This window comes from Scardinius erythrophthalmus, assembly GCF_964197995.2.
Source record: "Scardinius erythrophthalmus genome assembly, chromosome: 17".
In the NCBI taxonomy this organism is placed as follows: Eukaryota; Metazoa; Chordata; class Actinopteri; order Cypriniformes; family Leuciscidae; genus Scardinius; species Scardinius erythrophthalmus.
The window spans coordinates 3,934,685-3,958,433 of NC_138237.1; the positions used below are offsets into that span (position 1 = coordinate 3,934,685).

Sequence of the window (23,749 nt, forward strand, 5' to 3'; positions counted from 1 at the left end):
GCCTTGATATTTACAACAGGAAATTAAATGACAAAATCGACCAGCATTTGATAGTCATTTTACTGAGTAAAACACTTTCCAAGGACACTCAGTTAAACAAACAGATGTTTGTATTTTTGTGTTTATTTACAGGCATTAATGTGGACTCTGTGTTCCTGGCTGCTGATTGGCTGAATTTAAATGCATGTAATGTTCTGATTGGCTAAAAAAAAAAAATCAGGCATGTTCTACTGACCAACCAAAGAAGGAGGTGGATGATTTTGCTTAATCTTGTGTAAATATGAGCCTTTTTCCTTAATAAACTGGTACTACACACATTCTCTGTGTCTGCTTGATCATTCTCACATCGCAAGGGTTGAGGCGTCTGTTTCCACCTGATCACTGATAGCTGAGGCTTAAAATATCCTGGTCTTCGCTTCTGAGTTTCCTACAGGCTGCAGATAGTCTACCTGAAAATTAATCTAACAATCAGTATTTATCAATCAGGCCAGTGCTGTAGCAATGCATCACTTCTTTTCCATGATGTTTTCACTGCTGGCCATTATTAGGAATGTGAGCGGTCGACCCGCAGAAGGTCGTTCTGAGCGGAGCACCGACCGATCTTACAGATCTGAGCTGACGGTGACGAACGGAATGTATTGGGGATCGTGGGGATATAAGAGCATGTGTCCAAGTGGAAGGTACGCTGCAGGGTTTAGTCTGAAGGTAAGTTGGGCATTGACTCTATTTTGCTAATATGAGCGCTTCAAAGGTTCAAAACTGTGGAGTTGCTGTTTGTCATTTAAAGTTGCTCTAAGCGATGTTGGATGAAGTCACTTCTTGTTGACGTTCAAAGTATTGTCAAGCAAAATAAAGGCTAGCTCGACCCTCCCTCCTCATCCCGTCCCCTCCCCCTCCCTTCCGTGCTTCCTGAGACAGTCATGAACCATTTAGAAAAAACAAACTGGATTTACCAGCATTTTTTTTTACAATGTGTTCAGGGGACAGGCAGCTAGCGGATAGTGAGGAGATGTTTGCTGGATGTGACAAAACATGTTTTGGCCTAAAAAACGTGTGATCACTTAGAGCACCTTTAAAGGGGTCATATAATGCCATTTTTGTACAAACTAATACGATTCTTTAGGGTCTAAATTAAAAGTTTGAAATATACTTTAATTAAAAATCTCATTAGTATTGTAAGAAAACACTCATTTTACCTGGTCAAAAACAGCTCTGTTTTCAGCACGCCGTTTAAGTGCATGTGTCTTTAAATGATAATGAACTTCGCTCCTCTGTTCTGTGCGTACACCGTTTGAAATAATAACACAATAAAACGTTGTTCATTATAAACGTTGGGATTATGAATTATATTGAGAATGTTGTACATAGAAAACATGCCGTAATGTACCCTTAGTGTAAACAGCTGCATTCATTGTGAAGCGTGCAAGCGATTTGCAAAGATTAATATGTAGATTAATATAAAGGTTAATAAAACGTTACACTCACTTCTTCTTCTGGAGGTGCAGCAGGAACACAAATAGTTGGTACCGATCCTTTTTTCAGGAGCAGCTTCTTAGCAAAACCAGCTTTATAACTTACTGACCCTCGTTTGTAAAGCAGTCTGGTGTGTGAAATGATTCGCTCAAACATGAAAGCATTGACGTTGATCGTGGGGAATATTCCCTTCGAAAACAAAACTCAGCCACTGCGTCTTCAGCGGTTCGGATTTAGGAACATCAAAATGATGCTGTGTTCTGTATTACACCCAAGAACAGAACACCACAATCGCTTAGACGTCATTCTGCTCATAGACAGTGCTCCAGTGTATCAACAATGCGGACTATGATTGACAGCTCGCTCACAAGCGAGGGCGGGTTTGTGTTGAAACGCTGCTGTCAATCAACAATCGTGGGAGGGGTGTCCGACCGTGTGACGTCACACGGTCGAACGGCTTGATTAGAGAGAGGGAAAAACATATAAGGAGATTTAAAAAAAAAAAAAACACTGGATGGATTTTTATCATTTTATGATGGTTGTGTACAGGCACTGCCAACACACATTTCAGTACAATCAACTTGTAAAAGTGCATGTACCATTATATGACCCCTTTAATTCCAGGTTTCTCCAGGGAACTGCACCTGCTTAAGATTTTTACAGTGTCTGTGTAATACTAAACAACATGAAGATAAATGTTACTATGGGCTGGGTTAGAGTTAACTCTTTCAAATGGAAGATTGTCTCAATATAGTTGTTTTAAGGTGGAAAGACCAATTGGTACTGGTGATGATACAGCGCTCAATGGGATTCGTCTTCACTGTGTCGATCGGTTCAAAGAATCATCAGGCTCACGTGACTACACCACAATTGAGCCTGACGTAGGAAAGTAATGGACTCTGATTATTGCCAATTCTTGCTTTAAGTGTTTAAGCTAGATGAGTAAATTGAGGATTTTCTTGAAAATAATAATTGATTTGATCAGGCAACCTCTGTGTGTTTTCTTCAGCTGGGGTGAGTGGACCGATGTCAAATGGTGTCATTCTGGATACTTGAAATCTTTCCAGCTGAAAGTTGAATCTTCCCAAGGAAAAGGAGATGATACGGCCGCAAACAACATCAGGTGAGTGTGTGGTGCTATAAGTTGTAACATCTCTTATCCAGTGTATACCTCTTACACCATCTCTTACCCATCCTGGGTTTATTTTGCTATTTAAGGACTCAGTTTTCCCCCATCAATAGTTTAGTTAATATCACACTCGCAGTCGTGCTGCTGTTCAAGATTGCAGTGATTAGGCCGTCGGCTGCAGGGGATCATGTGACAGACATTCAATCCAACAGCACAATTACATATTTTATTTATCAAAATACTGTCACATCTGAATTTTTTCCAGGTTCACCTGCACTGGAGGTTTTGTGCTGGAGGGTGACGGCACAGACTGGGGCAACTGGGGCAAGTGGAGCCCAACCTGTATGGGAAGAGGAATCTGCGGCATCAAGACCCGGATAGAAGAGCCACAGGGAAGAGGAGACGACACCGCTCTCAATAACGTGCGCATGTTCTGCTGTGATTAAGGTGATGTGATCACAATCAAAAACTCAGATCTTACCCAATAGTGACTGCAGATCAACTTAATCTGATTTTTCTTTCAAGTGTAAGAGGATTCAAGATTCAAGATTCAAGAGTCTTTATCGTCATTTATGCTCACACATAACGAAATTTTGTATGAGACTCTCAGCTTTAAACATTATTGTCATGTTTTCATGGACTTTCTGTTTGTTTTCTTTGTCATTAGTATCATCATCATCATTAGTTCAGTTCTGTCACCTGTGTTTAGTTAATTAGTCAATCTTCATCATCACCGTCACCTGTCGTCACCCATTATCATCTGTGTATTTAAGTTCTCCCTTTTGGATCTTCAGTTGTCTGTCTATGTTGAGTGTAAGTGTATGTTTGAGCACACGCTCACTGTTTCGAGTTTTCCTTTGTAAATAAACTTTAGAGTATTTTTGTATATCGTGGATCATCGTCTTCTTCATCTTTATCTTCAACCCAGAGACGTTACAATTATCAAGAACAGAAAATAGCACAAGCAAGTATACAAACACAACAATTATATAAACACAAGCAATTATAAACCCAACTTTTAAATAGAAATAGAAATGTCGACTCTAAAACACCTCAAGTAAAAACTGGACACTGGGATACATTGTATGTACATAAATGAAATAAATAATTAGATAGCAACAGAGTGAATATAAACTAGAGTGTAAATGTAAATAAAGTCAGGTAAAATAAAACAAAGTGCAGCAATGCAAAACAGTCAGATTTATGTATTCAATGTGCTTTTGCATCAGTAGGGGTAGGTGTACGTGTGAGTGTATGGCTATGTAGGGAGGTTACATGTGTGTATGACTGCGAGGGAGTGAGGGGATGATGGCTTTCACAGCTCTGGGGAAAAAGCTGTTTTTAAGTCTGGTTGTGGTAGTCTTAATGTTTCTGTACCGCTTTCCTGAAGGAAGCGGTACAAACAGTCCATTTCCCGGGTGGATGGGATACGCCACGATGCGGCTGGCCCTCTTCTTGACCCGGACAGCATATAATGTGTCCAGATCTGGTAGATGGCAGCCCACAATCCTCTGAGCAGTTCTCACCACCAGGGCCAAGTTCCTTCTTTCCTTTGCGGTGCAGCCGCCATACCACACCGTTGCACTAAAATTGAGTATGCTTTCTATTGTAGCACTGTAGAAGTTCTTGGGCAGCTGAGAGGAGAGTCCAGTACATATTTAACTTCCTGAGGAAGAAAATCCGTTGTTGCGCCTTCTTCACCAGGTGTGATGTGTTGACAGACCAGGACAGGTCAGATGAAATGTGGACGCCCAAGAACTTAATACTATCCGCACACTCCACTGCGTCCCCCTGTATGCAAAGAGGAGCGTGCTTCGTCTTCCTGGACCTCCTGAAGTCCCCTATGACCTCCTTGGTCTTGCTGGTGTTCAAAATGAGATTATTAGTTGAACACCAGTATATCAGGTGCTGGATCTCCTCTCTGTATTGAGTCTCATCGTAGTCGGATATGTGACCCACCACGGTGGTGTCGTCCACAAACTTCACGAGCGTGTTTGTGGAGTGAATAGCCAAACAGTCATGAGTAAAAAGGCTGAAAAGGGCCGGGCTGAGCACACAGCCCTGCGGTGTTCCAGTGTACAGGATCAGGGTGGAAGATGTAGAGTTCTCTATCCTCACCATCTGTGGTCGGTTTGTGAGAAAGTCCCTGATCCAGGAACACAGTGAAGCTGATAGTCCCAGGTTGTGGAGCTTCAGGACCAGCTTGTCCGGGAGAACGGTGTTAAAAGCTGAGCTGAAGTCCACGAATAGCATCCTAACATAACTGTTGGGGTGCTGCAGATGTGTCATGGCTGTATGGAGTGCTAGCGAGACAGCATCCTCCATAGAGCGGTTCTTCCTGTAGGCAAACTGAAGGCTGTCCAGACCAGCAGGGATAGCATCTCTGATGTGATTAAGGAGGATCCTCTCGAAGCACTGAATGATTAATGATCAGGGCAACTGGGCGATATTCAGGGTATCTGGCAGAGTGGGGTCATCATGGCTGACCTGCCGGTCACTGTGCTTATAGTCCGTAATGGTCCTTATACCTTTCCACATGTTACGTGGGTTGTTGTTATTGAAGTGCTCCTCAATGCGCTGTTTGTATCTGAATTTTGCCAGCTGGATACCTTTTTTCAGTTCTTTCCGGGCCCTACTGTAAGCCAGCCTGTCTCCTGACCTGTAAGCTTCGTCCCGGGCTTTGAGCAGAGGCCACACTGTGCCATCCATCCATGGCTTCTGATTGGGAAAAAACGTGATGGTCTTTGTGGGCAGGACAGTGTCAGTGCAGAAATGAACATAGGACAGAACAGCAGAAGTATATTCCTCAAGATTAGCGCCCTGTCTGAACACATCCCAGTCTGTATGCTCGAAACAGTCTTGTAGTGCTGAGGAGACCTCCTCGGTCCAGATCTGCACGGTTCTGGTGGTGGGTTTAGTCCTGCAGATCAGAGGTTTATCAGCTTCACTGTAATGTGGTCTAACATGCCCAGGTGTGGAGCTGCATAAGCTTTGTATGCTCCCGGAATGTTACAATAAACCTGATCCAGTGTGTTATTTTCTCTGGTTGGAAAGTCAACAAATCTGTAAAATTTGGAAAGCACTGATTTCAGTTCTGCATGGTTAAAGTCCCCAGCTACAACCACAGCCACCTTTGGATTAGCGTTCATCTGCGTGCTAAACAGACAGTACAGCTCCTCCAGTGCTGATTTAACATTAGCACTCGATGGTAAGTAAGCTGCTATGATTATTACAGAGCCGAGTTCTCTAACCAGTTTGAACGGTCTGCACATCACTGCCAGATATTCCAGATCAGGGGAGCAAAATGTTCCGATAAGATTGGTAGCAGTACACCACAAGTTATTAATGTAAAGCACCAAACCTCTGCCTTTGTTCTTGCCTGAAGCTGCGGTCCTGTCGGCCCGGAACAGAGAGCGCCCCGCTAGCTCCATCGCAGCGTCGGGTATGTTGTTATCCAGCCAGGTCTCAGTGACGATCGCCACACAGCTGTCCATCCTCCGCGAGGTGAACCTCAAGCGGATCTCGTCCAACTTGTTGGTGAGAGACCTGGCGATCGCGAGAAGGCTGGGCAGCACCGGTCTGTGTGGATTAGCATATAGCCTAGCACGCAGCCCGCTCCGCTTCCCCCGCTTTTGTTTACGGTGTCTTCTACGTCTCCTGGGCCACAGAGGGGGGGATGGTGAAAGCCCCCATGATCCGCTGCAGCTCCAGTGGTATAGAATCCAGCTTTGGGGGTGCATAAAGTCCTGATTTTTTTTCCAGCTCCAACATTTCGGCCCTACCGTATTGTATTTTTGCTGCAAGTCCTTGACTAAGCGACGAAAACACATACAAAACACACAAAGACATGAAAAAAGCCGAGAGCTCCGAGCCGCTGCGTGCTCACGCGCCGCCATTGAAAAATGACAACAAGAACAACATTCTTGACAACAAGAACAGCAAGAAGACTAAATGTATCGTAATTATTGATCATCATACTATGATAAACTAACATGAACCATGTCATACAACAGCTTTCTAATGTAAATCTGTAAAGTCAGCCAGTCATTATCACAAAATAAAGCCTAACCGGATGATCGGGACATTTACATCCTGCCTATTATTGGAGTTGAAATTATGTTATTCTTTCTTGTAGGTTAGTAATTCTTCTAAAGACTCCTGAACTTCTGCTGAAACGGTTGTATCAGCAATAAAGACTTTCTAAACAGAACCTTGTAGTTTCACATTGTTTTGCACAACACTTTAGATCAGATCGTTCATTACATTAGTGCATGTGGCAGATGTTTACATCTAAAGTGACTTATATTGCATTCAAAGTAATTGTCTTATTCATTCATGCATTTCCTGAGAATGACCAACATACTCTACTACAGGAACACTACATTAAATTAAAGTGTGATATTGTCAATCCTGTTACCCTAAACTTTTTGCATTTCTAAAGATATAATTGTATCCCAATATATAAATGTGTGTTTTTAGCTAAAATGGCACAATGCATATTCAGAAAATGATTTGATGCAATATATTAGAGAAGATTGTAAAGCCACTCCTGCAGTGACTATCACAAACGGTGCCAGAATCAAGAAGCAGTTCTGAATCAGAAATCAAAGATTGTTATTTTCCTAAACACCCACAGACGCTTCATGGATCATATTTGCTTAAATGTGTGCTTTCTGCTTCCCAGTATCTAACATCTCATGAAAGATAAAAAGTGTAAATAAACTTTTTAAAAGGGCACATGATTTTACTGGCAATTCGACCTGATCAGTGTTTGTCTAAAGTGTGTTTACGTGACTTGCACAATCATTTAGTTTCACCGACTGACTAAACACTGATTTTTATGTGTTTTCATTTCTTCATGCAAATTATCATAAGACTTCAGAAGTTAAGTTGTGTGAAAATACAATAGTAAATGATGACAGAATGATCATTTTTAGCTGATCTTTTCCTGCTGCTTTGCAAGCCTTGATATTTACAACAGGAAATAAAATGACAAACTCAACCCAGCATTTGATAGTCATTTTACTGAGTAAAACACTTTCCAAGGACACTCAGTTAAACAAACAGATGTTTGTATTTTTTGTTTATTTACAGGCATTGATGTGGACTCAGTGTTCCTGGCTGCTGATTGGCTGAATTGAATGCATATAAATGTAATGTTCTGATTGGCTCAAAAAAGAATCAGGCATGTTCTACTGACCAACCAAAGAAGGAGGTGGATGATTTTGCTTAATCTTGTGTAAATATGAGCCTTTTCCCTTAATAAACTTGAGAATGTTATGGTACTACACAGTCTCTGTGTCTGCTTGATCATTCTCACATCACAAGGGTTGAGGTTTCTGTTTCCACCTGATCACTGATAGCTGAGGCTGCAGATAGTATACCTGAAAATTAATCTAACAATCAGTATTTATCAATCAGGCCAGTACTGTAGCAATGCATCACTTCTTTTCCATGATGTTTTCACTGCTAGCCATTATTGGGCAAGTGAGCGGTCGGCCCGCAGAAGGTCGTTCTGAGCGGAGCGTCGACCAACATTATAGATCTGTGCTGACGGTGACGAACGGAATGAAATGGGGGTCATGGGGGTTTAGGAGCATGTGTCCAAGTGGAAGTTACGCCGCAGGGTTTAGTTTGAAGGTAAGTTGGGCATTGACTCTATTTTGCTAATATGAGCGCTTCAAAGGTTCAAAACTGTGGAGTGGCTGTTTGTCATTTAAAGTTGCTCTAAGCGATGTTGGATGAAGTCACTTCTTGTTGACGTTCAAAGTATTGTCAAACAAAATAAAGGCTAGCTCGACCCTAACTCCTCCTCATCCCGTCCCCTCCCCCTCCCTTCCGTGCTTCCTGAGACAGTCATGAACCATTTAGAAAAACCGAGCTGAATTTACCAGCATTTTTTTTACAGTGTGTTCAGGGGACAGGCAGCTAGCGGATAGTGAGGAGATGTTTGCTGGATGTGACAAAAAAATGTTTGGCCTAAAAAACACGTGATCACTTAGAGCACCTTTAATTCTAGGTTTCTCCAGGGAACTGCACCTGCTTAAGATTGTTATGTGTCTGTGTAATACTAAACAGCATGAAGATCAATGTTACTATGGGCTGGGTTAGAGTTAACTCTTTCAAATGGAAGATTGCCTTGATGTTCTTGTTTTAAGGTGGAAAGACCAATTGGTACTGGTGATGATACAGCGCTCAATGGGATTCGTCTTCACTGTGTCGATCGGTTCAAAGAATCACCAGGCTCACATGACTACACCACAATTGAGTCCTCCGTAGGAAAGTAATGGACTCAGATTATTAACAATTCTTGCATTAAGTGTTTAAGCTATTTAAGTAAATTGAGGATTTTCTTGAAAATAATAATTTATTTGATCAGACAACCTCTTTGTGTGTTTTCTTCAGCTGGGGTGAGCGGACAGATATCAAATGGTGTCATTTTGGATACTTGAAATCTTTCCAACTGAGAGTTGAATCTCACCAAGGATTTGCATTTGATGATACGGCCGCAAACAACATCAAGTGAGTGTGTTGCTATAAGTTATAACATCTCTTATCCAGTGTATACCTCTTACACCATCTCTTACCCATCCTGGGTTTATTTTGTTATTTAAAGGGATTCTCCACTTTTTTTGGAAATAGGCTCATTTTACAACTCCCCCAGAGTTAAACAGTTGAGTTTTACCGTTTTCGAATCCATTCAGCCGATCTCTGGGTCTGGCGGTACCACTTTTAGCATAGCTTAGCATAGATCATTGAATCGGACAAGACCATTAGCATCTCTCTCAAAAAAATAACCAAAGAGTTTCGATATTTTTCCTATTTAAAACTTGACTCTTCTGTAGTTACATCATGTACTAAGACTGACGGAAAATGTAAAGTTGCGATTTTCTAGGCTTATATGGCTAGCTGTTTGTGATTGTGATTGCTGCAGGGGATCATGTGATGACATTCAATCTGACAGCACAATAACATATTTTATCATAATATTGTCACATCTGAATTTTTTCCAGGTTCACCTGCAGTGGAGGTGAGGAGCTGGAGGGTGACGGCACAGCCTGGGGCAACTGGGGCGACTGGAGCCCAACCTGTATGGGAAAAGGAATCTGTGGCATCAGGACCCGGATAGAAGAGCCACAGGGAAGAGGAGACAACACCGCTCTCAATAACGTGCGCATGTACTGCTGTGATTAAGGTGATGTGATCACAATCAAAAACTCAGATTTTACTAATAGTGACTGCAGATCTACTAAATCTGATTTTTCTTTCAGGTATAGGAGGATGACAACAAGAACAGCAAGAAGATCAAATGTATCGTAATTATTGATCATCATACTATGATAAACTAACATGAACCATGTCATACAACAGCTTTCTAATGTAAATCTGTAAAGTCAGCCGGTCATTATCACAAAATAAAGCCTAACCGGATGATCATGACATTTACATCCCGCCTATTATTGGAGTTGAAATTAATTTTTTCTTTCTTGTAGGTTAGTGATTCTTCTGAAGACTCCTGAACTTCTGCTGAAACGGTTGCTAAATATCAGCATTAAAGACTTTCTAAACCGAACCTTGTAGTTTCACATTGTTTTGCACAACACTTTACATCAGATCGTTCACTACATTAGTGCATGTGGAAGATGGTCTAAAGTGACTTATATTGCATTCAAGGCAAGGCAAGGCAACCTTTTGCCTTTCTAAAGAAATAATTGTATTCATATATACTAGGGCTGTCAATCGATTAAAATTTTTAATCGCGATTAATCGCATGTTTGTCATGAGTTAACTCGCGATTAATCGCATTTAATCACACATTTTTTATTTGTTATAAATATACCTTAAATTAATACTTTTCAAGTTTGTAATACTCTAATCAATGTAGGCATGGATAAATATAGATGCTTTATGCAAATGTATGTTTATTATTGAAACCATAGTCAATATAGCATGAAGACGAGACATGTTTCAAAGGTCATAGATGTTTTTCAAAGAACTTGTTCATATCTATTAGACACATGTAGAAAGAACAAAGAAATACCAGGTTCCCATTACTTCTCTTTTTTTGCACTAAGCAATTTACTAACACAAAAAAGTTTAGATTTTTGCATGACAGGGCAGCTCTTCTGAAAATGCTAAATGTACATTTAGCATTTATTATTACATTGTAGTTTGTCTCTCTCTGTGCCCATTTTGATGAAGCTAAATTCTCAATAAAACTGTTTTCATTGGTAGGCTATATTTTACTGTTTCTGTTTTCAAACAACGGAATGAATTTGAAATGGTGACTGAAACGCGACCCAATAAACATAACCAGCTCTCCCTTCCAAGACATTAATCTGCACAAAAATTCTGATAATCGAGCCGTCGTCTGGTGAAATCAAATACACATAAGCTAAAGACAATATCCGTGCTCTGATTTCGGCTATATTTGTAAAATTAGAGAAGCAACATAATATCTGTGTTTAACTGAATTAAAGCGCTGCTCCTCCGCGCGAGACGCAGAGAGAGAGTGAGAGAGAGAGAGGCGCGCGCGCGTGCTGAGAGAGCAGTACCGGCGGTACCGGTAGTTCCCTTTCGAAAGCTACAATCGATGCTGCGCTGCTCAGCGCATTGGGAACATATTTTATCGTGACCAGCTGTGAATAGTGTGTATAACACGTCGATGGAATTGACCCGGAGGTAATATAGCCTCGGTCGGTGACGTCATCGGCGCGCCCCCGCGACACGAGGCTATAAGTAGATGAGCCACAGGTGCATCGTCAGGTCTTTTGTCTTCAGACCATTACTGTGCAGTGTGTGCGTTGAAACTCTCTCTACCTTCGTTCTGATACAGATCTGTTGCTAGGAGTTAGTTTACTACAGGCAGTGTGCAGAATTTTCATCTCTCTCTCTCATTTAAAAAATCTTTTTCTCTCTCGCTACATCATAGAGTTTAAAAAGTAAAAAAAGAAGTGAAATGAGTCAACAAAGCAATAAGCGCTGTGTTCCTCCATGCTCCCGCCCCATGTCTGAGCTGGATACACACGATTATTGCTTTGTTTGTTTGGGGGAAGAGCACGCGGTACTGGCGATAGAGAAGGGCGGGTGCGAGCATTGTGATCAGCTCACAGTTAAGATGCTCCGCTCCCGTCTGAACTATTTCCAGTCCGCACCCGCATTACCAACGTGGGGCTCTCGTATGGATCTGCATGACGAGCAAGAGACGGGTCCGTCCCTTTCGCTTGCTGCGTCACCAGATCCTAACATCCCTTCCCGTGATCTCGAAGCGCGCTCCGGTGCTTCTTCGGTTCACGAGGGGGATGATATATCTCTTGGTTCGTCAGATCATAACGAGCAGCCAGCCTCTGAGCATTCCTCCCGTGAAAAAAGATCTGTCGAGGAATTGCTAGAGGTGGTGACTCGCGCGGTGGCCAGGTTACAGCTTGACTGGCCACGCGACCAAGAGACCCCCAAACCCAGTAAGCTTGAGGATAGGTTTCTGTCCGGTGGCAGGGGGGAGAGAACATTACATCAGTCTCTCCCCTTTTTCGAGGACCTCCATGACGAGCTGTCTAAGTCATGGAGTAAACCATATACTTCTCGCGTTTTTGTGCCCTCGACGTCGACTTTTTCGACTATCGTGGGTGCGAAAGCGCGAGGGTATACGGAGATGCCTCGGGTTGAAGAGACGCTCGCGGGCTATCTCTCACCCGAATCGGCATCTTCGATAAAGAAACCTACCCTCCCCACTAAACCCTGTCGTATAACATCATCATTAGTGGGGAAAGCTTATCAAGCTGCAGGTCAGGCTGGTGCTGCGCTGCACACTATGGCAGTGTTACAGGCGTACCAGGCTGACCTGTTGAAGTATTTGAGTGTGGGCAGTACGATCGACGAGGAAGCGTTCACGGAGCTTCGTCGTGCCACAGATCTGTCTCTCCGTGCGACCAAGCAGACGGCCCGTGCCATCGGCCGTTCTATGTCTGCTTTAGTCAGCACGGAGAGGCATCTGTGGCTTAATCTGACAGGGATTAAGGAAAAAGATCGTCTGTTTCTTATTGACTCTCCCGTATCTCCATCTGGGCCGTTTGGTGACGCAGTTAACACCGTTGTCACACGCTTTAAGGAAGTCAAGAAACACGAGGAAGCGTTTGTGCAGTTTCTTCCTCGCCGCACTCAAGGGGAGGGGCCGTCTGCCACCCAACCCCGCCCCGGTCCTTCAAAAGTCAGGGAGGTAAAAAAAGCAGAGCGTGGCGAGTCGCGCTCCCCCTCAGAGAGACTGGAGGCAGACTCGCCAGGCTCAGCAACCTCCCAAGCCAGACCTCAGGACTATCTTCAATAGAAAGAGGAAGTCCTGATGGTCTGGCGCCCAATCTAGTGGGGGTAGTCCCCCGCGGGATGGGGCGCGTTCAAAATCTATTCGTCCCTTCCCGCTACCCTCACAAAACCTCTCCATCCCCGCCACCTCTCGTGCTTCGGGGGGCAGCGGTTTCCAGCGAAATATTAGATGTTCCGTTGTTTCCGGCTGTCATTCCGGACACGGAACATCTAATATCCCCTCAAAAGGAAGTATTAAAATTAATACCACTCTCAGAAAGTCTGGCAGCGTGGGAACTTCTGCCGGGCGTTTCTGCGTGGGTATTAAGCACAGTACAGTTAGGATACAGAATCCAATTTATTCGTCGTCCTCCGCGTTTCAACGGCGTGATTTTCACCACCGTGAAACCGGAGCAGATGCATGTACTGTCGCAAGAGCTGCAAACACTTCTGAGCAAAGAGGCCATAGAACGTGTTCCTCTTCCAGAGAGGGAGTCAGGTTATTACAGCAGATACTTCCTGGTACCCAAAAAGGATGGGGGGTTGCGTCCAATCTTAGATCTTCGAGGCTTAAACCGCACAGTCAAAGCACTCAAGTTCAAGATGTTAACTGTCAAGACGGTCGTGTCGCAAATACAACATCACGATTGGTTCGTCACGATCGATCTGAAGGACGCATATTTTCACATAGAAATATTGCCACAACACAGGAAATTCCTGAGGTTCGCTTTTGGGGGCGAAGCGTACCAATTTCGGGTTCTTCCATTCGGTCTAGCTCTGTCACCCCGCACATACACAAAATGCATGGATGCAGCACTGGCTCCATTACGACTCCAGGGCATTCGCATTTTGAATTACATAGACGATTGGTTAATACTAGCACAATCACGAGAGATGGCGCTCCAACACAGAGACATCGTGTTAGCTCATCTAGTTTCTCTAGGGCTGAAACTCAACACCAAGAAAAGTGTTCTTTCTCCTGCTCAGAGAACGAATTATCTCGGGATCGTTTGGGATTCGGTTACGATGCGGGCACAAATGTCTCCCGCTCGAATCGAGACCATTCGGCAGACCATGACCAAAGTCAAGCTAGGCCAAGATCGTACTGTTCGACAGTATCAAAGAATGTTAGGTCTCATGGCATCAGCCTCCACGGTGATTCCTCTGGGGCTGTTGCACATGAGACCGTTTCAGTTGTGGCTAAAAGCCAGAGGTTTTCATCCAAGAGCCAATCCTCAAAGGCTAATAAAAGTGACGCGCCGCGGGCTTCGTACACTATCTCTGTGGCTCAGACCCCGGTTTCTCGCCTTGGGTCCCACTTTAGGGGCGCCGTGTCGTCGCAAACTGCTAACGACAGATGCCTCCCTGACAGGCTGGGGTGCGGTCTTGGATGGCCGTCCAGCTCAAGGGGAATGGGAAGGTCATCAGCTCGATTGGCACATCAATTGCCTCGAGCTGATGGCCATATTTCTGGCTCTGAAATATTTTCTCCATCAATTGAGGGGCTGTCATGTCCTAGTGCGGGTGGACAACACAGCAGCAGTCTCGTATATAAATCACCAGGGAGGTCTGCGCTCACGCAACCTGAACAGAATAGCGAGGCAGATTTTTCTCTGGGCCCAGGGCAAGTTCCTGTCACTCAGGGCAGTATACATCCCAGGGCATTTGAATGTGGGAGCAGATCTATTGTCCAGACAGACACTACCGACGGGGGAGTGGAAGCTCCACCCAGAAGTAGTGAAACAGATTTGGACCAAATTTTACGAAGCGGAGGTGGACCTCTTCGCCTCACAACAGACAGCGCAATGTCCCCTCTACTTCTCTCTGAGTCACCCAGCCCCCCTGGGTCTGGATGCGATGGCGCACACATGCCCCAAAATGCGCCTGTATGCGTTTCCTCCAGTTTCTCTGCTCCCGGGAGTGTTAGCCAGAGTTCGCCAACAAGGGTCTTGCCTCTTGCTGATAGCGCCACGTTGGCCGAACAGAGTGTGGTTCTCGGAGATAATAGCTCTCCTCGACGGCTCGCCGTGGGCGATTCCGGAGAGGAGGGACCTTCTGTCTCAGGCGGAGGGCACGATATTCCATCCCAGGCCCGACCTGTGGAATCTTTATGTTTGGCCCCTGATGGGAACCAATTAAGAGACACTGGGCTTTCATCGGATGTTATTGAGACCATTCTGAGTGCTAGGGCTTCCTCTACTAGAAGAAGTTATGCTATTAAATGGGGTGTTTTTGAAAGGTGGTGCGTTGAACACAATGTAGATCCAGTTAACTGCCAGATTGCTTCAGTGCTGGACTTCATGCAAGAGAAATTATCTACAGGCACATGTCCTGCCACTCTTAAGGTTTACGTCGCCGCTCTTTCGGCTTGCCACGCCTTAGTTGACGGGGCGCCACTTGGGAGACACCCTCTGCTCTCACGCTTCCTTCGGGGAGCCAGGCGACTGAGGCCTCCAGTAAGAACCAAGATCCCTTCATGGGACTTAGCTATAGTTCTTGAGGGTCTGGTTGACACCCCCTTTGAACCAATAGAATCAGCGTCTGATAAACTTCTGACTCTAAAAATGGTTTTTCTGATGGCAATAACTTCCTTGAAAAGAATTGGGGATATGCAGGCTCTTTCTATCTCTCCATCCTGCTTAGACTTTGCCCCAGGTTTGGTGAAAGTGATTTTGCATCCACATCCTGATTACCTGCCTAAGGTTCCATTTTCGGCTGTACATCCTGTCACTCTTGAGGCTTTCTGCTCCCCGCCGTTCACAACGCCGGAGCAGGAAAGATCTCACAGGCTGTGTCCAGTCCGTGCTCTTCAGGCTTACGTCCACCGCACTAGCCAGTGGCGTAAGTCGGAGCAACTGTTCGTCTGTTATGGGGGCAGCAACAGAGGAGGAGCTGCTACCAAGCAGACTATGTCTCATTGGGTCAGGGATGCTATCGCTCTTGCTTATGAGGCGCGCGGCCAAGCTTCGCCTATAGGCCTTAGGGCTCACTCCACCAGGGGGGTCGCCTCTTCTAGTGCTTTGGCAAGGGGGGCCCCTTTGCAACAGGTTTGTGATGCGGCAGGTTGGTCCTCTCCGCACACATTCATAAGATTTTATAGTTTGGATGTTCATGCCACTCCGGGCTCTCATGTCCTTGAGTCGACATCGCAAGCTAATGTCTAGGCCTTCTTACGTTCTTGTGAAACACACCTGCACAACCGTGGGAGTCCAGACATGTTCAAGCACGGCGGCGTGGGTATTCTCGTTCCCAATGCGCTGAGCAGCGCAGCATCGATTGTAGCTTTCGAAAGGGAACGTCTCCGATTACTTATTGTAACCTTGTTCCCTGAGAAAGCGGAACGAGATGCTGCGCTACTTTGCCGTGCTGAAGATGTCCCGGGACTGCTCTTCAGACAAGATATCCTGACGATGCACCTGTGGCTCATCTACTTATAGCCTCGTGTCGCGGGGGCGCGCCGATGACGTCACCGACCGAGGCTATATTACCTCTGGGTCAATTCCATCGACGTGTTATACACACTATTCACAGCTGGTCACGATAAAATATGTTCCCAATGCGCTGAGCAGCGCAGCATCTCGTTCCGCTTTCTCAGGGAACAAGGTTACAATAAGTAACCGGAGACGATTCTCAGAAACTAAATAAGGTTTGGGCGCTTTGTTGAAGGGAAAAAAATTGCTAAAGAGGTCTGCAATGTCGCTAAGTTGCCAACACTGTGTATCTCCATTTCTCCAACTAGGGGTTGGGCCATGGGTCAAACAGAAAATATGCGCTGCGTTAATCGCCCGTTAAAAAAATTAGTGCCGTTAATATGATTTTGCGTTAACGCGTTATTAACGCGCTAACTTTGACAGCCCTAATATATACATATATGTGTTTATAGCTAAAATGGCACAATGCATATTCAGAAAATGATTTGATGCAAAACAAATTCAAACCTTATTTTAATATTTGAGAAGATTGTAAACTCACTCCTGCAGCGACTCTCACAAACGGTGCCAGAATCAAGAAGCAGTTCTGAATCAGAAATCAAAGTTTGTTATTTTCCTACACACACCGACGCTTCATGGATCATATTTGCTTAAATGTGTGCTTTCTGCTTCCCAGTATCTAAAACCTCATGAAAGATAAAAAGTATAAATAAACTTTTTAAAAGGGCACATGCTTTTACTGGCAATTCGACCTGATCAGTGTTTGTCTAAAGTGTGTTTACGTGACTTGCACAATCATTTAGTTTCACCGACTAGAACAATATGGATAAACACTGATTTTTATGTTTTCATTTCTTCATGCAAATTATGTGTGAAATCACATGACACTTAAATTCTGCTTGAAATAAAGAAAGTCATACAGGTTTGGAACGACATGAGAGTGAGTAAATGATGACAGAATGATCATTTTTAGCTGATCTTTTCCTGCTGCTTTACAATCCTTGATATTTACAACAGGAAATAAAATGACAAAATCAACCAGCATTTGATAGACATTTTACTGAATAAAACACTTTCTCAGTTAAACAAACAGATGTTTGTATTTTTGTTTGTTTATTTACAGGCATTGACATGGACTCAGTGTTCCTGGCTGCTGATTGGCTGAATTTAATAGATATAAATGTAATGTTCTGATTGGCTCAAAAAAGAAGCAGGCATGTTCTACTGACCAACCAAAGAAGGCTTAGGGTAACCGGGGTATGTTTTTGGTTTGGAAACCAAACAGAATTAATTTAATCATTATTTGGCAATGCAATGCAATGCATCCCTTCATTTCCATGGTGTTTTCACTGCTAGCCATTATTGGGCTGCATGTGAGCGTTCAGTCCGCTGGAAAACCTTCTGAGGAGAGCATTGAAAGAACTTTTATATCGTTGCTGACTGTGTCCAATGGATTGAAGTGGGGTTCGTGGGGTCAAAGGGAATTTTGTCCAACTGGAACATACGCCACGGGATTTAGTCTGATGGTAAGTTGACCATTGAATCATGAAAGTAGTTTTGATTTTCTAACTCAGTATTTTTGTCTTGTTTTCCAGTACAAATATCTAAACAGTTTTAAATCAAGATACATTTACTGGAGAAGAAGCAAAATGACTTGAAGTGAGTTTGAGCTTTAAACAAGAAAAAGTATCTGGGTTAGAAAATATCAAGATTTATCATGATTCAATCAATTCCTGAAGTGTAAAAGCAAGTCCTGTCAACTTTTTTCCTTCACATGTCAGAGGTTTTATGTAGACTTTAACCCTCTGAGCCTCTTCATTTTGGGGTCAAACTTGGCTCCTTCGCTGTCAAAAGTGACGAAGCTTTAAAATGTATTTTTTTTCCTCCAGAAAAATCAATGTAATTTATTTTTGTTCAATAATATTTTTTGATTTTTATTTCAATTTTTTTAGGGGATTTTATGATACTGTGCAATATTTATAAACATTGTATGAGCTATTTTTTTTTCCACTAAAGTTAATGTACTTTCTTTCCCATTATCTTTTTTTAATAATTGCAATATTTCAGATTAAAATAGAGTGAAGGCCTTTGAAATCCATTGTTTTGAAGTGAGAATAGTATCATCTGGAGGTGTTAAAAAATTAAAACACGTGTAACCGCAAATAGCTCCTTATTTAAATATATTGAGAGGCTTCTGGATTTCCTATAATTTATATTTTATAAACAAATACTGTGATTGGCCTGGAGGTTGTGTGTGTATGTGTGTGTTAGTTAATCTCCACCTGCCATGAACATTATCAAATAGAGGATTGTCTTAATGTTGTTGCTGTTTTTTCTTGTTTTTTAGGTGGAAGAACCTGTTTTATTTTTTTGGGGGGATAACACAGCACTCAACGGGATTCGTCTTTACTGTGTCAGTCGGATCAAAGACTTATCAAACTTAAATAAGGAAATCTTCGTTCAGTCTGACGTAGGAAGGTAATGAGCTCGGACTCTATGCAATGAAGTAAAACTAGTAACAGCATGTTTACTTTGGGTTTATAAAGAATTCTTACATTAAAGAGCAGTTTTTTCATAAGCTAGATAAATGAACTGTGGATTTAATCTTCATTGTCTTCAATAAACCTTCAAAAAAGCCATAAATTGTGTTTTTTCTTCAGCTGGGGTAAGTGGACTGATATCAAATGGTGTCCTTCGGGATTCTTGACAGCTTTCCAGCTGAGAGTCCAATCTAACCAAGAAATTAAAGATGACACGGCCGCAAACAACATCAGGTGAGTGTGTAACAGAACAATCATTCTGAATTTGCCATTCAGGGTCTCAGTTTTCCCTCATCAAGCATATGAATGATATTCAGAGCAGCAACACAACTATTAAGTGTTATATCTCTTTTACACAAGTTCTATAAACAGTAAATCAATACTTCCGCTAGTTCATATATTTATTCTGTGCCGAAAAAAAAAAACTCCCAAAAAAAGTCAAACTTCACGTTTAAAGTGCCCCTATTATGCTATTTTAAAGGTTTAAAATTGTGTTCTAGAGTCTCGGTTTAAGTGCATCCAAGGTCAAAAATGTGTGTTGCCAATTTAGCGAGTTTGTCACAGGATTAGCGACTTTTCATACCCCTATAGCGACTTATTTTTAGCGATAAATCTAGCGACTTTTTGGATTGCTGGTGTTTACATGTAGTCAGTCACTAAATCACACTCGTTCCGCTGTCTGACAGAAAATATGTAAATGAGAATAGCTTTATTGGACATTCAGCTATATGTATTATATTAAAATTACAATATGTGAGCACGGATTAGGAAAGAAAACAGATGTAAACTGCAGACAGTTGGCGCAACATTTAGTGACTTTTTGAGTAGGCTTTAGCTTCTTTCCATTGAAAATAGAAACACACTTTAATTTCCTTTACTTTAAAAGCTCTTTTCTCACAGTGTCTGAAACGCTTCGTTCGTAGATTCAGTCTCTCTAAACCCCGCCTCTCTGAGAGCCGCTCTGCTCTGATTGGTCAGACGGCCCAGTGTGCTGTGATTGGTTAGAAACCAAAAGCTCATTATCATATCTGACTCTCAGCTCTTGATCACAGTGATACGAACAGTAACAATGCCGTGGGTTTTACCGTATCAATCTCATCAAAGTGGATTTGCTTTGTCAGCAGAAAACAGCGTCTTCTCCACACGAACAACACGAACCAAACTCTTCCAGCCTCAGATACACTACAGTGTTTGAGGGCGGGGCAAAGAGACGCTGTTCAGCCAATCAGGACCAGAGACTGGCATTATGCAAATTCGTAACAAACCTACATATGTTCAGCAGGAAGTGAGATTTGAATTTCAGGCAGTTCAGAATCGCTTCTTTCTTTTGGGAGACAAAAACTCCATTTATCTGCACTTTGAGACTTTTACATTCACAAACAGCTCTATTACACATTGCATGAAAGGTCATATCCGAAAAAGCATATGGGCACTTTAACATAATACTGTCACATTTATTTCAGATTCAACTGCAGTGGAGGTTCTATCCTTCAAGGTGACGGCACAGACTGGGGCGATTGGGGAAACTGGAGTCCAAAATGTAAAGGAACAGGAATCTGCGGCATCGGGACACGGATAGAAGAGCCACAGGGAATCAAAGGAGACGACACCGCTCTCAATGACGTGCGCATGTTCTGCTGTGATTAAGGTGATGTGATCACAATCAAAAACTCAGATCTTACTAATAGTGACTGCAGATCAGTGTGTTTATTCTTTCAGGTGTAAGAGGATGACAACAAGAACAGCAAGAAGATCAAATGTATTGTAATTATTGATCATCATACTGTGATAAACTAACATGAACCATGTCATACAACAGCTTTGTAAGGGATAATGCACAGTCATTATCACAAAATAAAGCCTAACCGGATGATCATGACATTTACATCCCGTCTATTATTAGAGTTGAAATTATTTTATTCTTTCTTGTAGGTTAGTGATTCTTCTGAAGACTCCTGAACTTCTGCTGAAACGGTTGCCAAATATCAGCAATAAAGACTTTCTAAACAGAACCTTGTAGTTTCACATTCTTTTGCACAACACTTTACATCAGATCGTTCATTACATTAGTGCATGTGGCAGATGGTCTAAAGTGACTTATATTGCATTCAAAGTAATTGTCTTATCCGTTCATGCATTCCCTGAGAATGACCAGCCTAATCTCAATACACACGCACCCCACAATACTAATCCTACCCAAACGTCTACCCACACCACTATTAAAGCTACCCATGCGTATCATATGCACGTAAAAACTCGTTTTAGTGTATAAATTGCACGATAAACACAATGCGTGCTAGAGACGCATTTAGTGTGACCGAACACTAGGCTACATTAAATTAAAGTGTAATATTGTCAACCCTGTCACCCTAAACTTTTTGCCTTTCTAAAGGCATAATCATCCCTATATATATATATATAAATGTGTTTATTTGGCTAAAATTGCACATTGCAAATTCTGAAAATTATTTGATGCAAAACAAATTCAAACCTCATTTTAATACTTATTATATTTGGTTAAGTTGCATTTTTGGTTGAGTAGGACATTCATAACTAGAAGTAAACTAGTAACTAGAAGTAACTATAAGTTTTTGTTATGTTTGGATGGGTGTTGTATTATGTTTCAGTTCTGTGCAGTTTTCTCTCGTTTCTCTGTGTTTCAGTTGGTTGATTAAGTTATCACATGGTTTTTCACATTTCTTTGATTGGTTTGTTCTGTTTTTTTTTTGTTTTTTTTTAGTTCAGTGTCAGTTCTACTTCACGTTTTAAGTTAGTTGTCCTGTTTTTGAGTATCTTTTCGTTAATAAAACAAAGACTGCTGTAGTTAGAGCCTTTTCTCCTTATCATTGTAACCAACTCCTACTCACAGTGTTCTGCTCCTAGAACCTTAAAAGGACATCAGCCATCTTGGTTGAGTTTACTGTGGAGTTCAAGAACATGAGGCATCCAACTTGCACCTTCGAGGCCTTGAAGGATTTTGTAAACTTGAAACTTACGTTAATCAAGAAGATTAGAACCTAACTTCTGTGGTAAAAGACAGAAGAGTTGATTGCCTCTTTGGATACTGATTTGCATTAAACCCTCGAAGCCTAGAGCTGACTACACCTTTGATTCAAAGCGTGATTATTGTTATTTATACTTTAATGAAGTTTTATTTTGCATTACATTTTTTTGTTTATTATAAAATGTAATGGTTCAGTATGGTAATTGTAAAGAAAGGTTGACTTGATTATATGTTGTGCCCTCTTGTGGCGCGGATTGTGTGGTAACTTTATTTTTTAAAACTGTATAACTTGTTTTGAGATGAGTTCATTGTGAAGTGTTATGGCTGAAAAGCGGCTCGTGCAGTGAAGTCGTAACCCGCATAAGGCTGTAAGTTGTTATTATTTGGCATATAAATATGATGTTTAGTTGGTTTAAGATGTTTGTCAGTAAATTCATTAATCTAGAGATGCAAATGTTGCTAAAAACAAAACGTAAAGTGAGTGTGCAAAGCGTGAGCATTAGTTAGAGCGCCATATGCTAGCTGTCTTTTGTTATGATTATTAGGCTAATTTTGATTCCATGATTACAAGCCATTACCTAAATCAAGGAATATAATTAACAAATGCACATGACAATGTAACATTTAATGCTTAATGTGTTGATTTAATGTTTCATTTGAATGCTTTCCCTTACGAAAAAGAAGTTTATTCAAGTGTGCTATTAGTATACTTCTTTTAAAATAAAAAATTAAAAAAAGTATACTTTCAGTCTACTTTTTATGTACTTCTCAGAAATATACTTCAAATTCCACTTAAGTGTACTTGACTTATACTGACATGAAAGTCTAAGTATATTTGGCCTATACCTGTTGATTGAGATATACTTAAAGGTATAATTAAGTATTCTAAGTATTCTTGGCCTTGTACTTGTGTTTATTATTTTGATTGAGTAGCTTATTAAATACTTACAAACATAATATTACACGCTGTCTTATAAACTAACATGTTCAAGTTTATATAGTAACAAGCTTTCAGGTGGAATAGCTTATAGAGTAAATAAAATAAGCATGTAACTGAACCTGATCTTGTACACAGCGATAATAATTCCCTTACGAAAAATAAGTTTATTCACGTGTTCTATTACTATACTTCTTTTCAACTAAAAAGAAGAAAGCATACTTTCAGTCTACATTTTATATACTTCTCACAAATATACTTTATGTACTTCTCAGAAATATACTTAATTACACTTAAGTGTACTTGACTTATACTGAGAGAAAAGTCCAAGTATATTTGGCCTATACTTGTACTCAATCTTTTGATCGAGATATACTTAAGTTTAATTATTCAAAGTATACTTGGCTTGTAGTTGTGTTAACTCTTTTGATCGAGTAGCCTATTAAATATACTTTTTTTTTACATAGTTTTTCATATAAAGTCTTATAAAACTTACATTGTTTGAAAATATTGATTGAAATATTGATATAAAACAGATATGTTTCTAATTCTGCGTATCTGAATTTTTGGGTAGGCTAGTCCACTAGTGTATAGGAATTTACTTCTTTACTCTTTCCCCACCATTGACTGAATTTTCCAGCTATCCGTGTTTTCACTGTTATATGGTAGGGGGCGCTATGGCACATCTTCTACTACAGAATCTCCGGATCAAAACACAGGAGAAGAAGAAGCTGAAACAAGCAAAGCCGGACAGTAACGGAGTACATTTACTTGAGTACAGTACTTAAGTACAATTTTGAGGGATCTGTACTTTACTCGAGTATCATTTTTGGGGAGTGCTCATGACTTTACTCAAGTAAATTTGAGAGGCAAATATTGTACTCTTTACTCCACTACATTTCTATCCATAACCTAATCCTAAAAAATCCTATTTTT

The 23,749-nt window shown here is 41.6% G+C and overlaps 3 protein-coding genes across 8 annotated transcripts; all 3 read left to right on the plus strand.

The window, feature by feature from the left end:
* The first annotated feature begins 307 nt into the window (after positions 1–307).
* On the plus strand, positions 308–7,886 carry LOC308705792 (vitelline membrane outer layer protein 1-like). 4 transcript variants are annotated; one of them, XM_081390992.1, is made up of 5 exons: positions 308–705; positions 2,238–2,362; positions 2,483–2,596; positions 2,868–3,049; positions 7,697–7,886. In XM_081390992.1, the coding sequence occupies exons 1-4, from the start codon at positions 502–504 to the stop codon at positions 3,046–3,048; spliced, it is 624 nt and encodes a 207-aa protein (XP_081247118.1). In that variant the 5' UTR covers positions 308–501; the 3' UTR covers position 3,049; positions 7,697–7,886. The 4 variants fall into 4 exon arrangements, with proteins under 4 accessions (XP_081247118.1, XP_081247117.1, XP_081247116.1 ...); XM_081390991.1 differs by lacking the exon at positions 7,697–7,886 and adding an exon at positions 6,738–6,804; XM_081390990.1 differs by lacking the exon at positions 7,697–7,886 and adding an exon at positions 3,128–3,495.
* On the plus strand, positions 7,821–10,173 carry LOC308705795 (vitelline membrane outer layer protein 1-like). The gene is made up of 6 exons (XM_081390996.1): positions 7,821–8,242; positions 8,761–8,885; positions 9,008–9,124; positions 9,616–9,797; positions 9,874–9,913; positions 10,096–10,173. Exons 1-4 carry the CDS (start codon positions 8,039–8,041, stop codon positions 9,794–9,796), a joined length of 627 nt encoding a protein of 208 aa, XP_081247122.1. The 5' UTR covers positions 7,821–8,038; the 3' UTR covers position 9,797; positions 9,874–9,913; positions 10,096–10,173.
* Positions 10,174–17,538: 7,365 nt separating this feature from the next.
* Positions 17,539–21,580, plus strand: LOC308705789 (vitelline membrane outer layer protein 1-like). Of its 3 annotated transcripts, XM_081390987.1 has the most exons (6): positions 17,539–17,858; positions 18,680–18,810; positions 18,993–19,106; positions 20,336–20,520; positions 20,592–20,631; positions 20,805–20,876. In XM_081390987.1, exons 1-4 carry the CDS (start codon positions 17,592–17,594, stop codon positions 20,517–20,519), a joined length of 696 nt encoding a protein of 231 aa, XP_081247113.1. In that variant the 5' UTR covers positions 17,539–17,591; the 3' UTR covers position 20,520; positions 20,592–20,631; positions 20,805–20,876. The 3 variants fall into 3 exon arrangements, with proteins under 3 accessions (XP_081247113.1, XP_081247111.1, XP_081247112.1); XM_081390985.1 differs by having other exon boundaries at positions 17,633–17,858; positions 20,592–21,580; XM_081390986.1 differs by lacking the exon at positions 20,592–20,631 and having other exon boundaries at positions 17,633–17,858; positions 20,805–20,882.
* Positions 21,581–23,749: the final 2,169 nt, after the last annotated feature.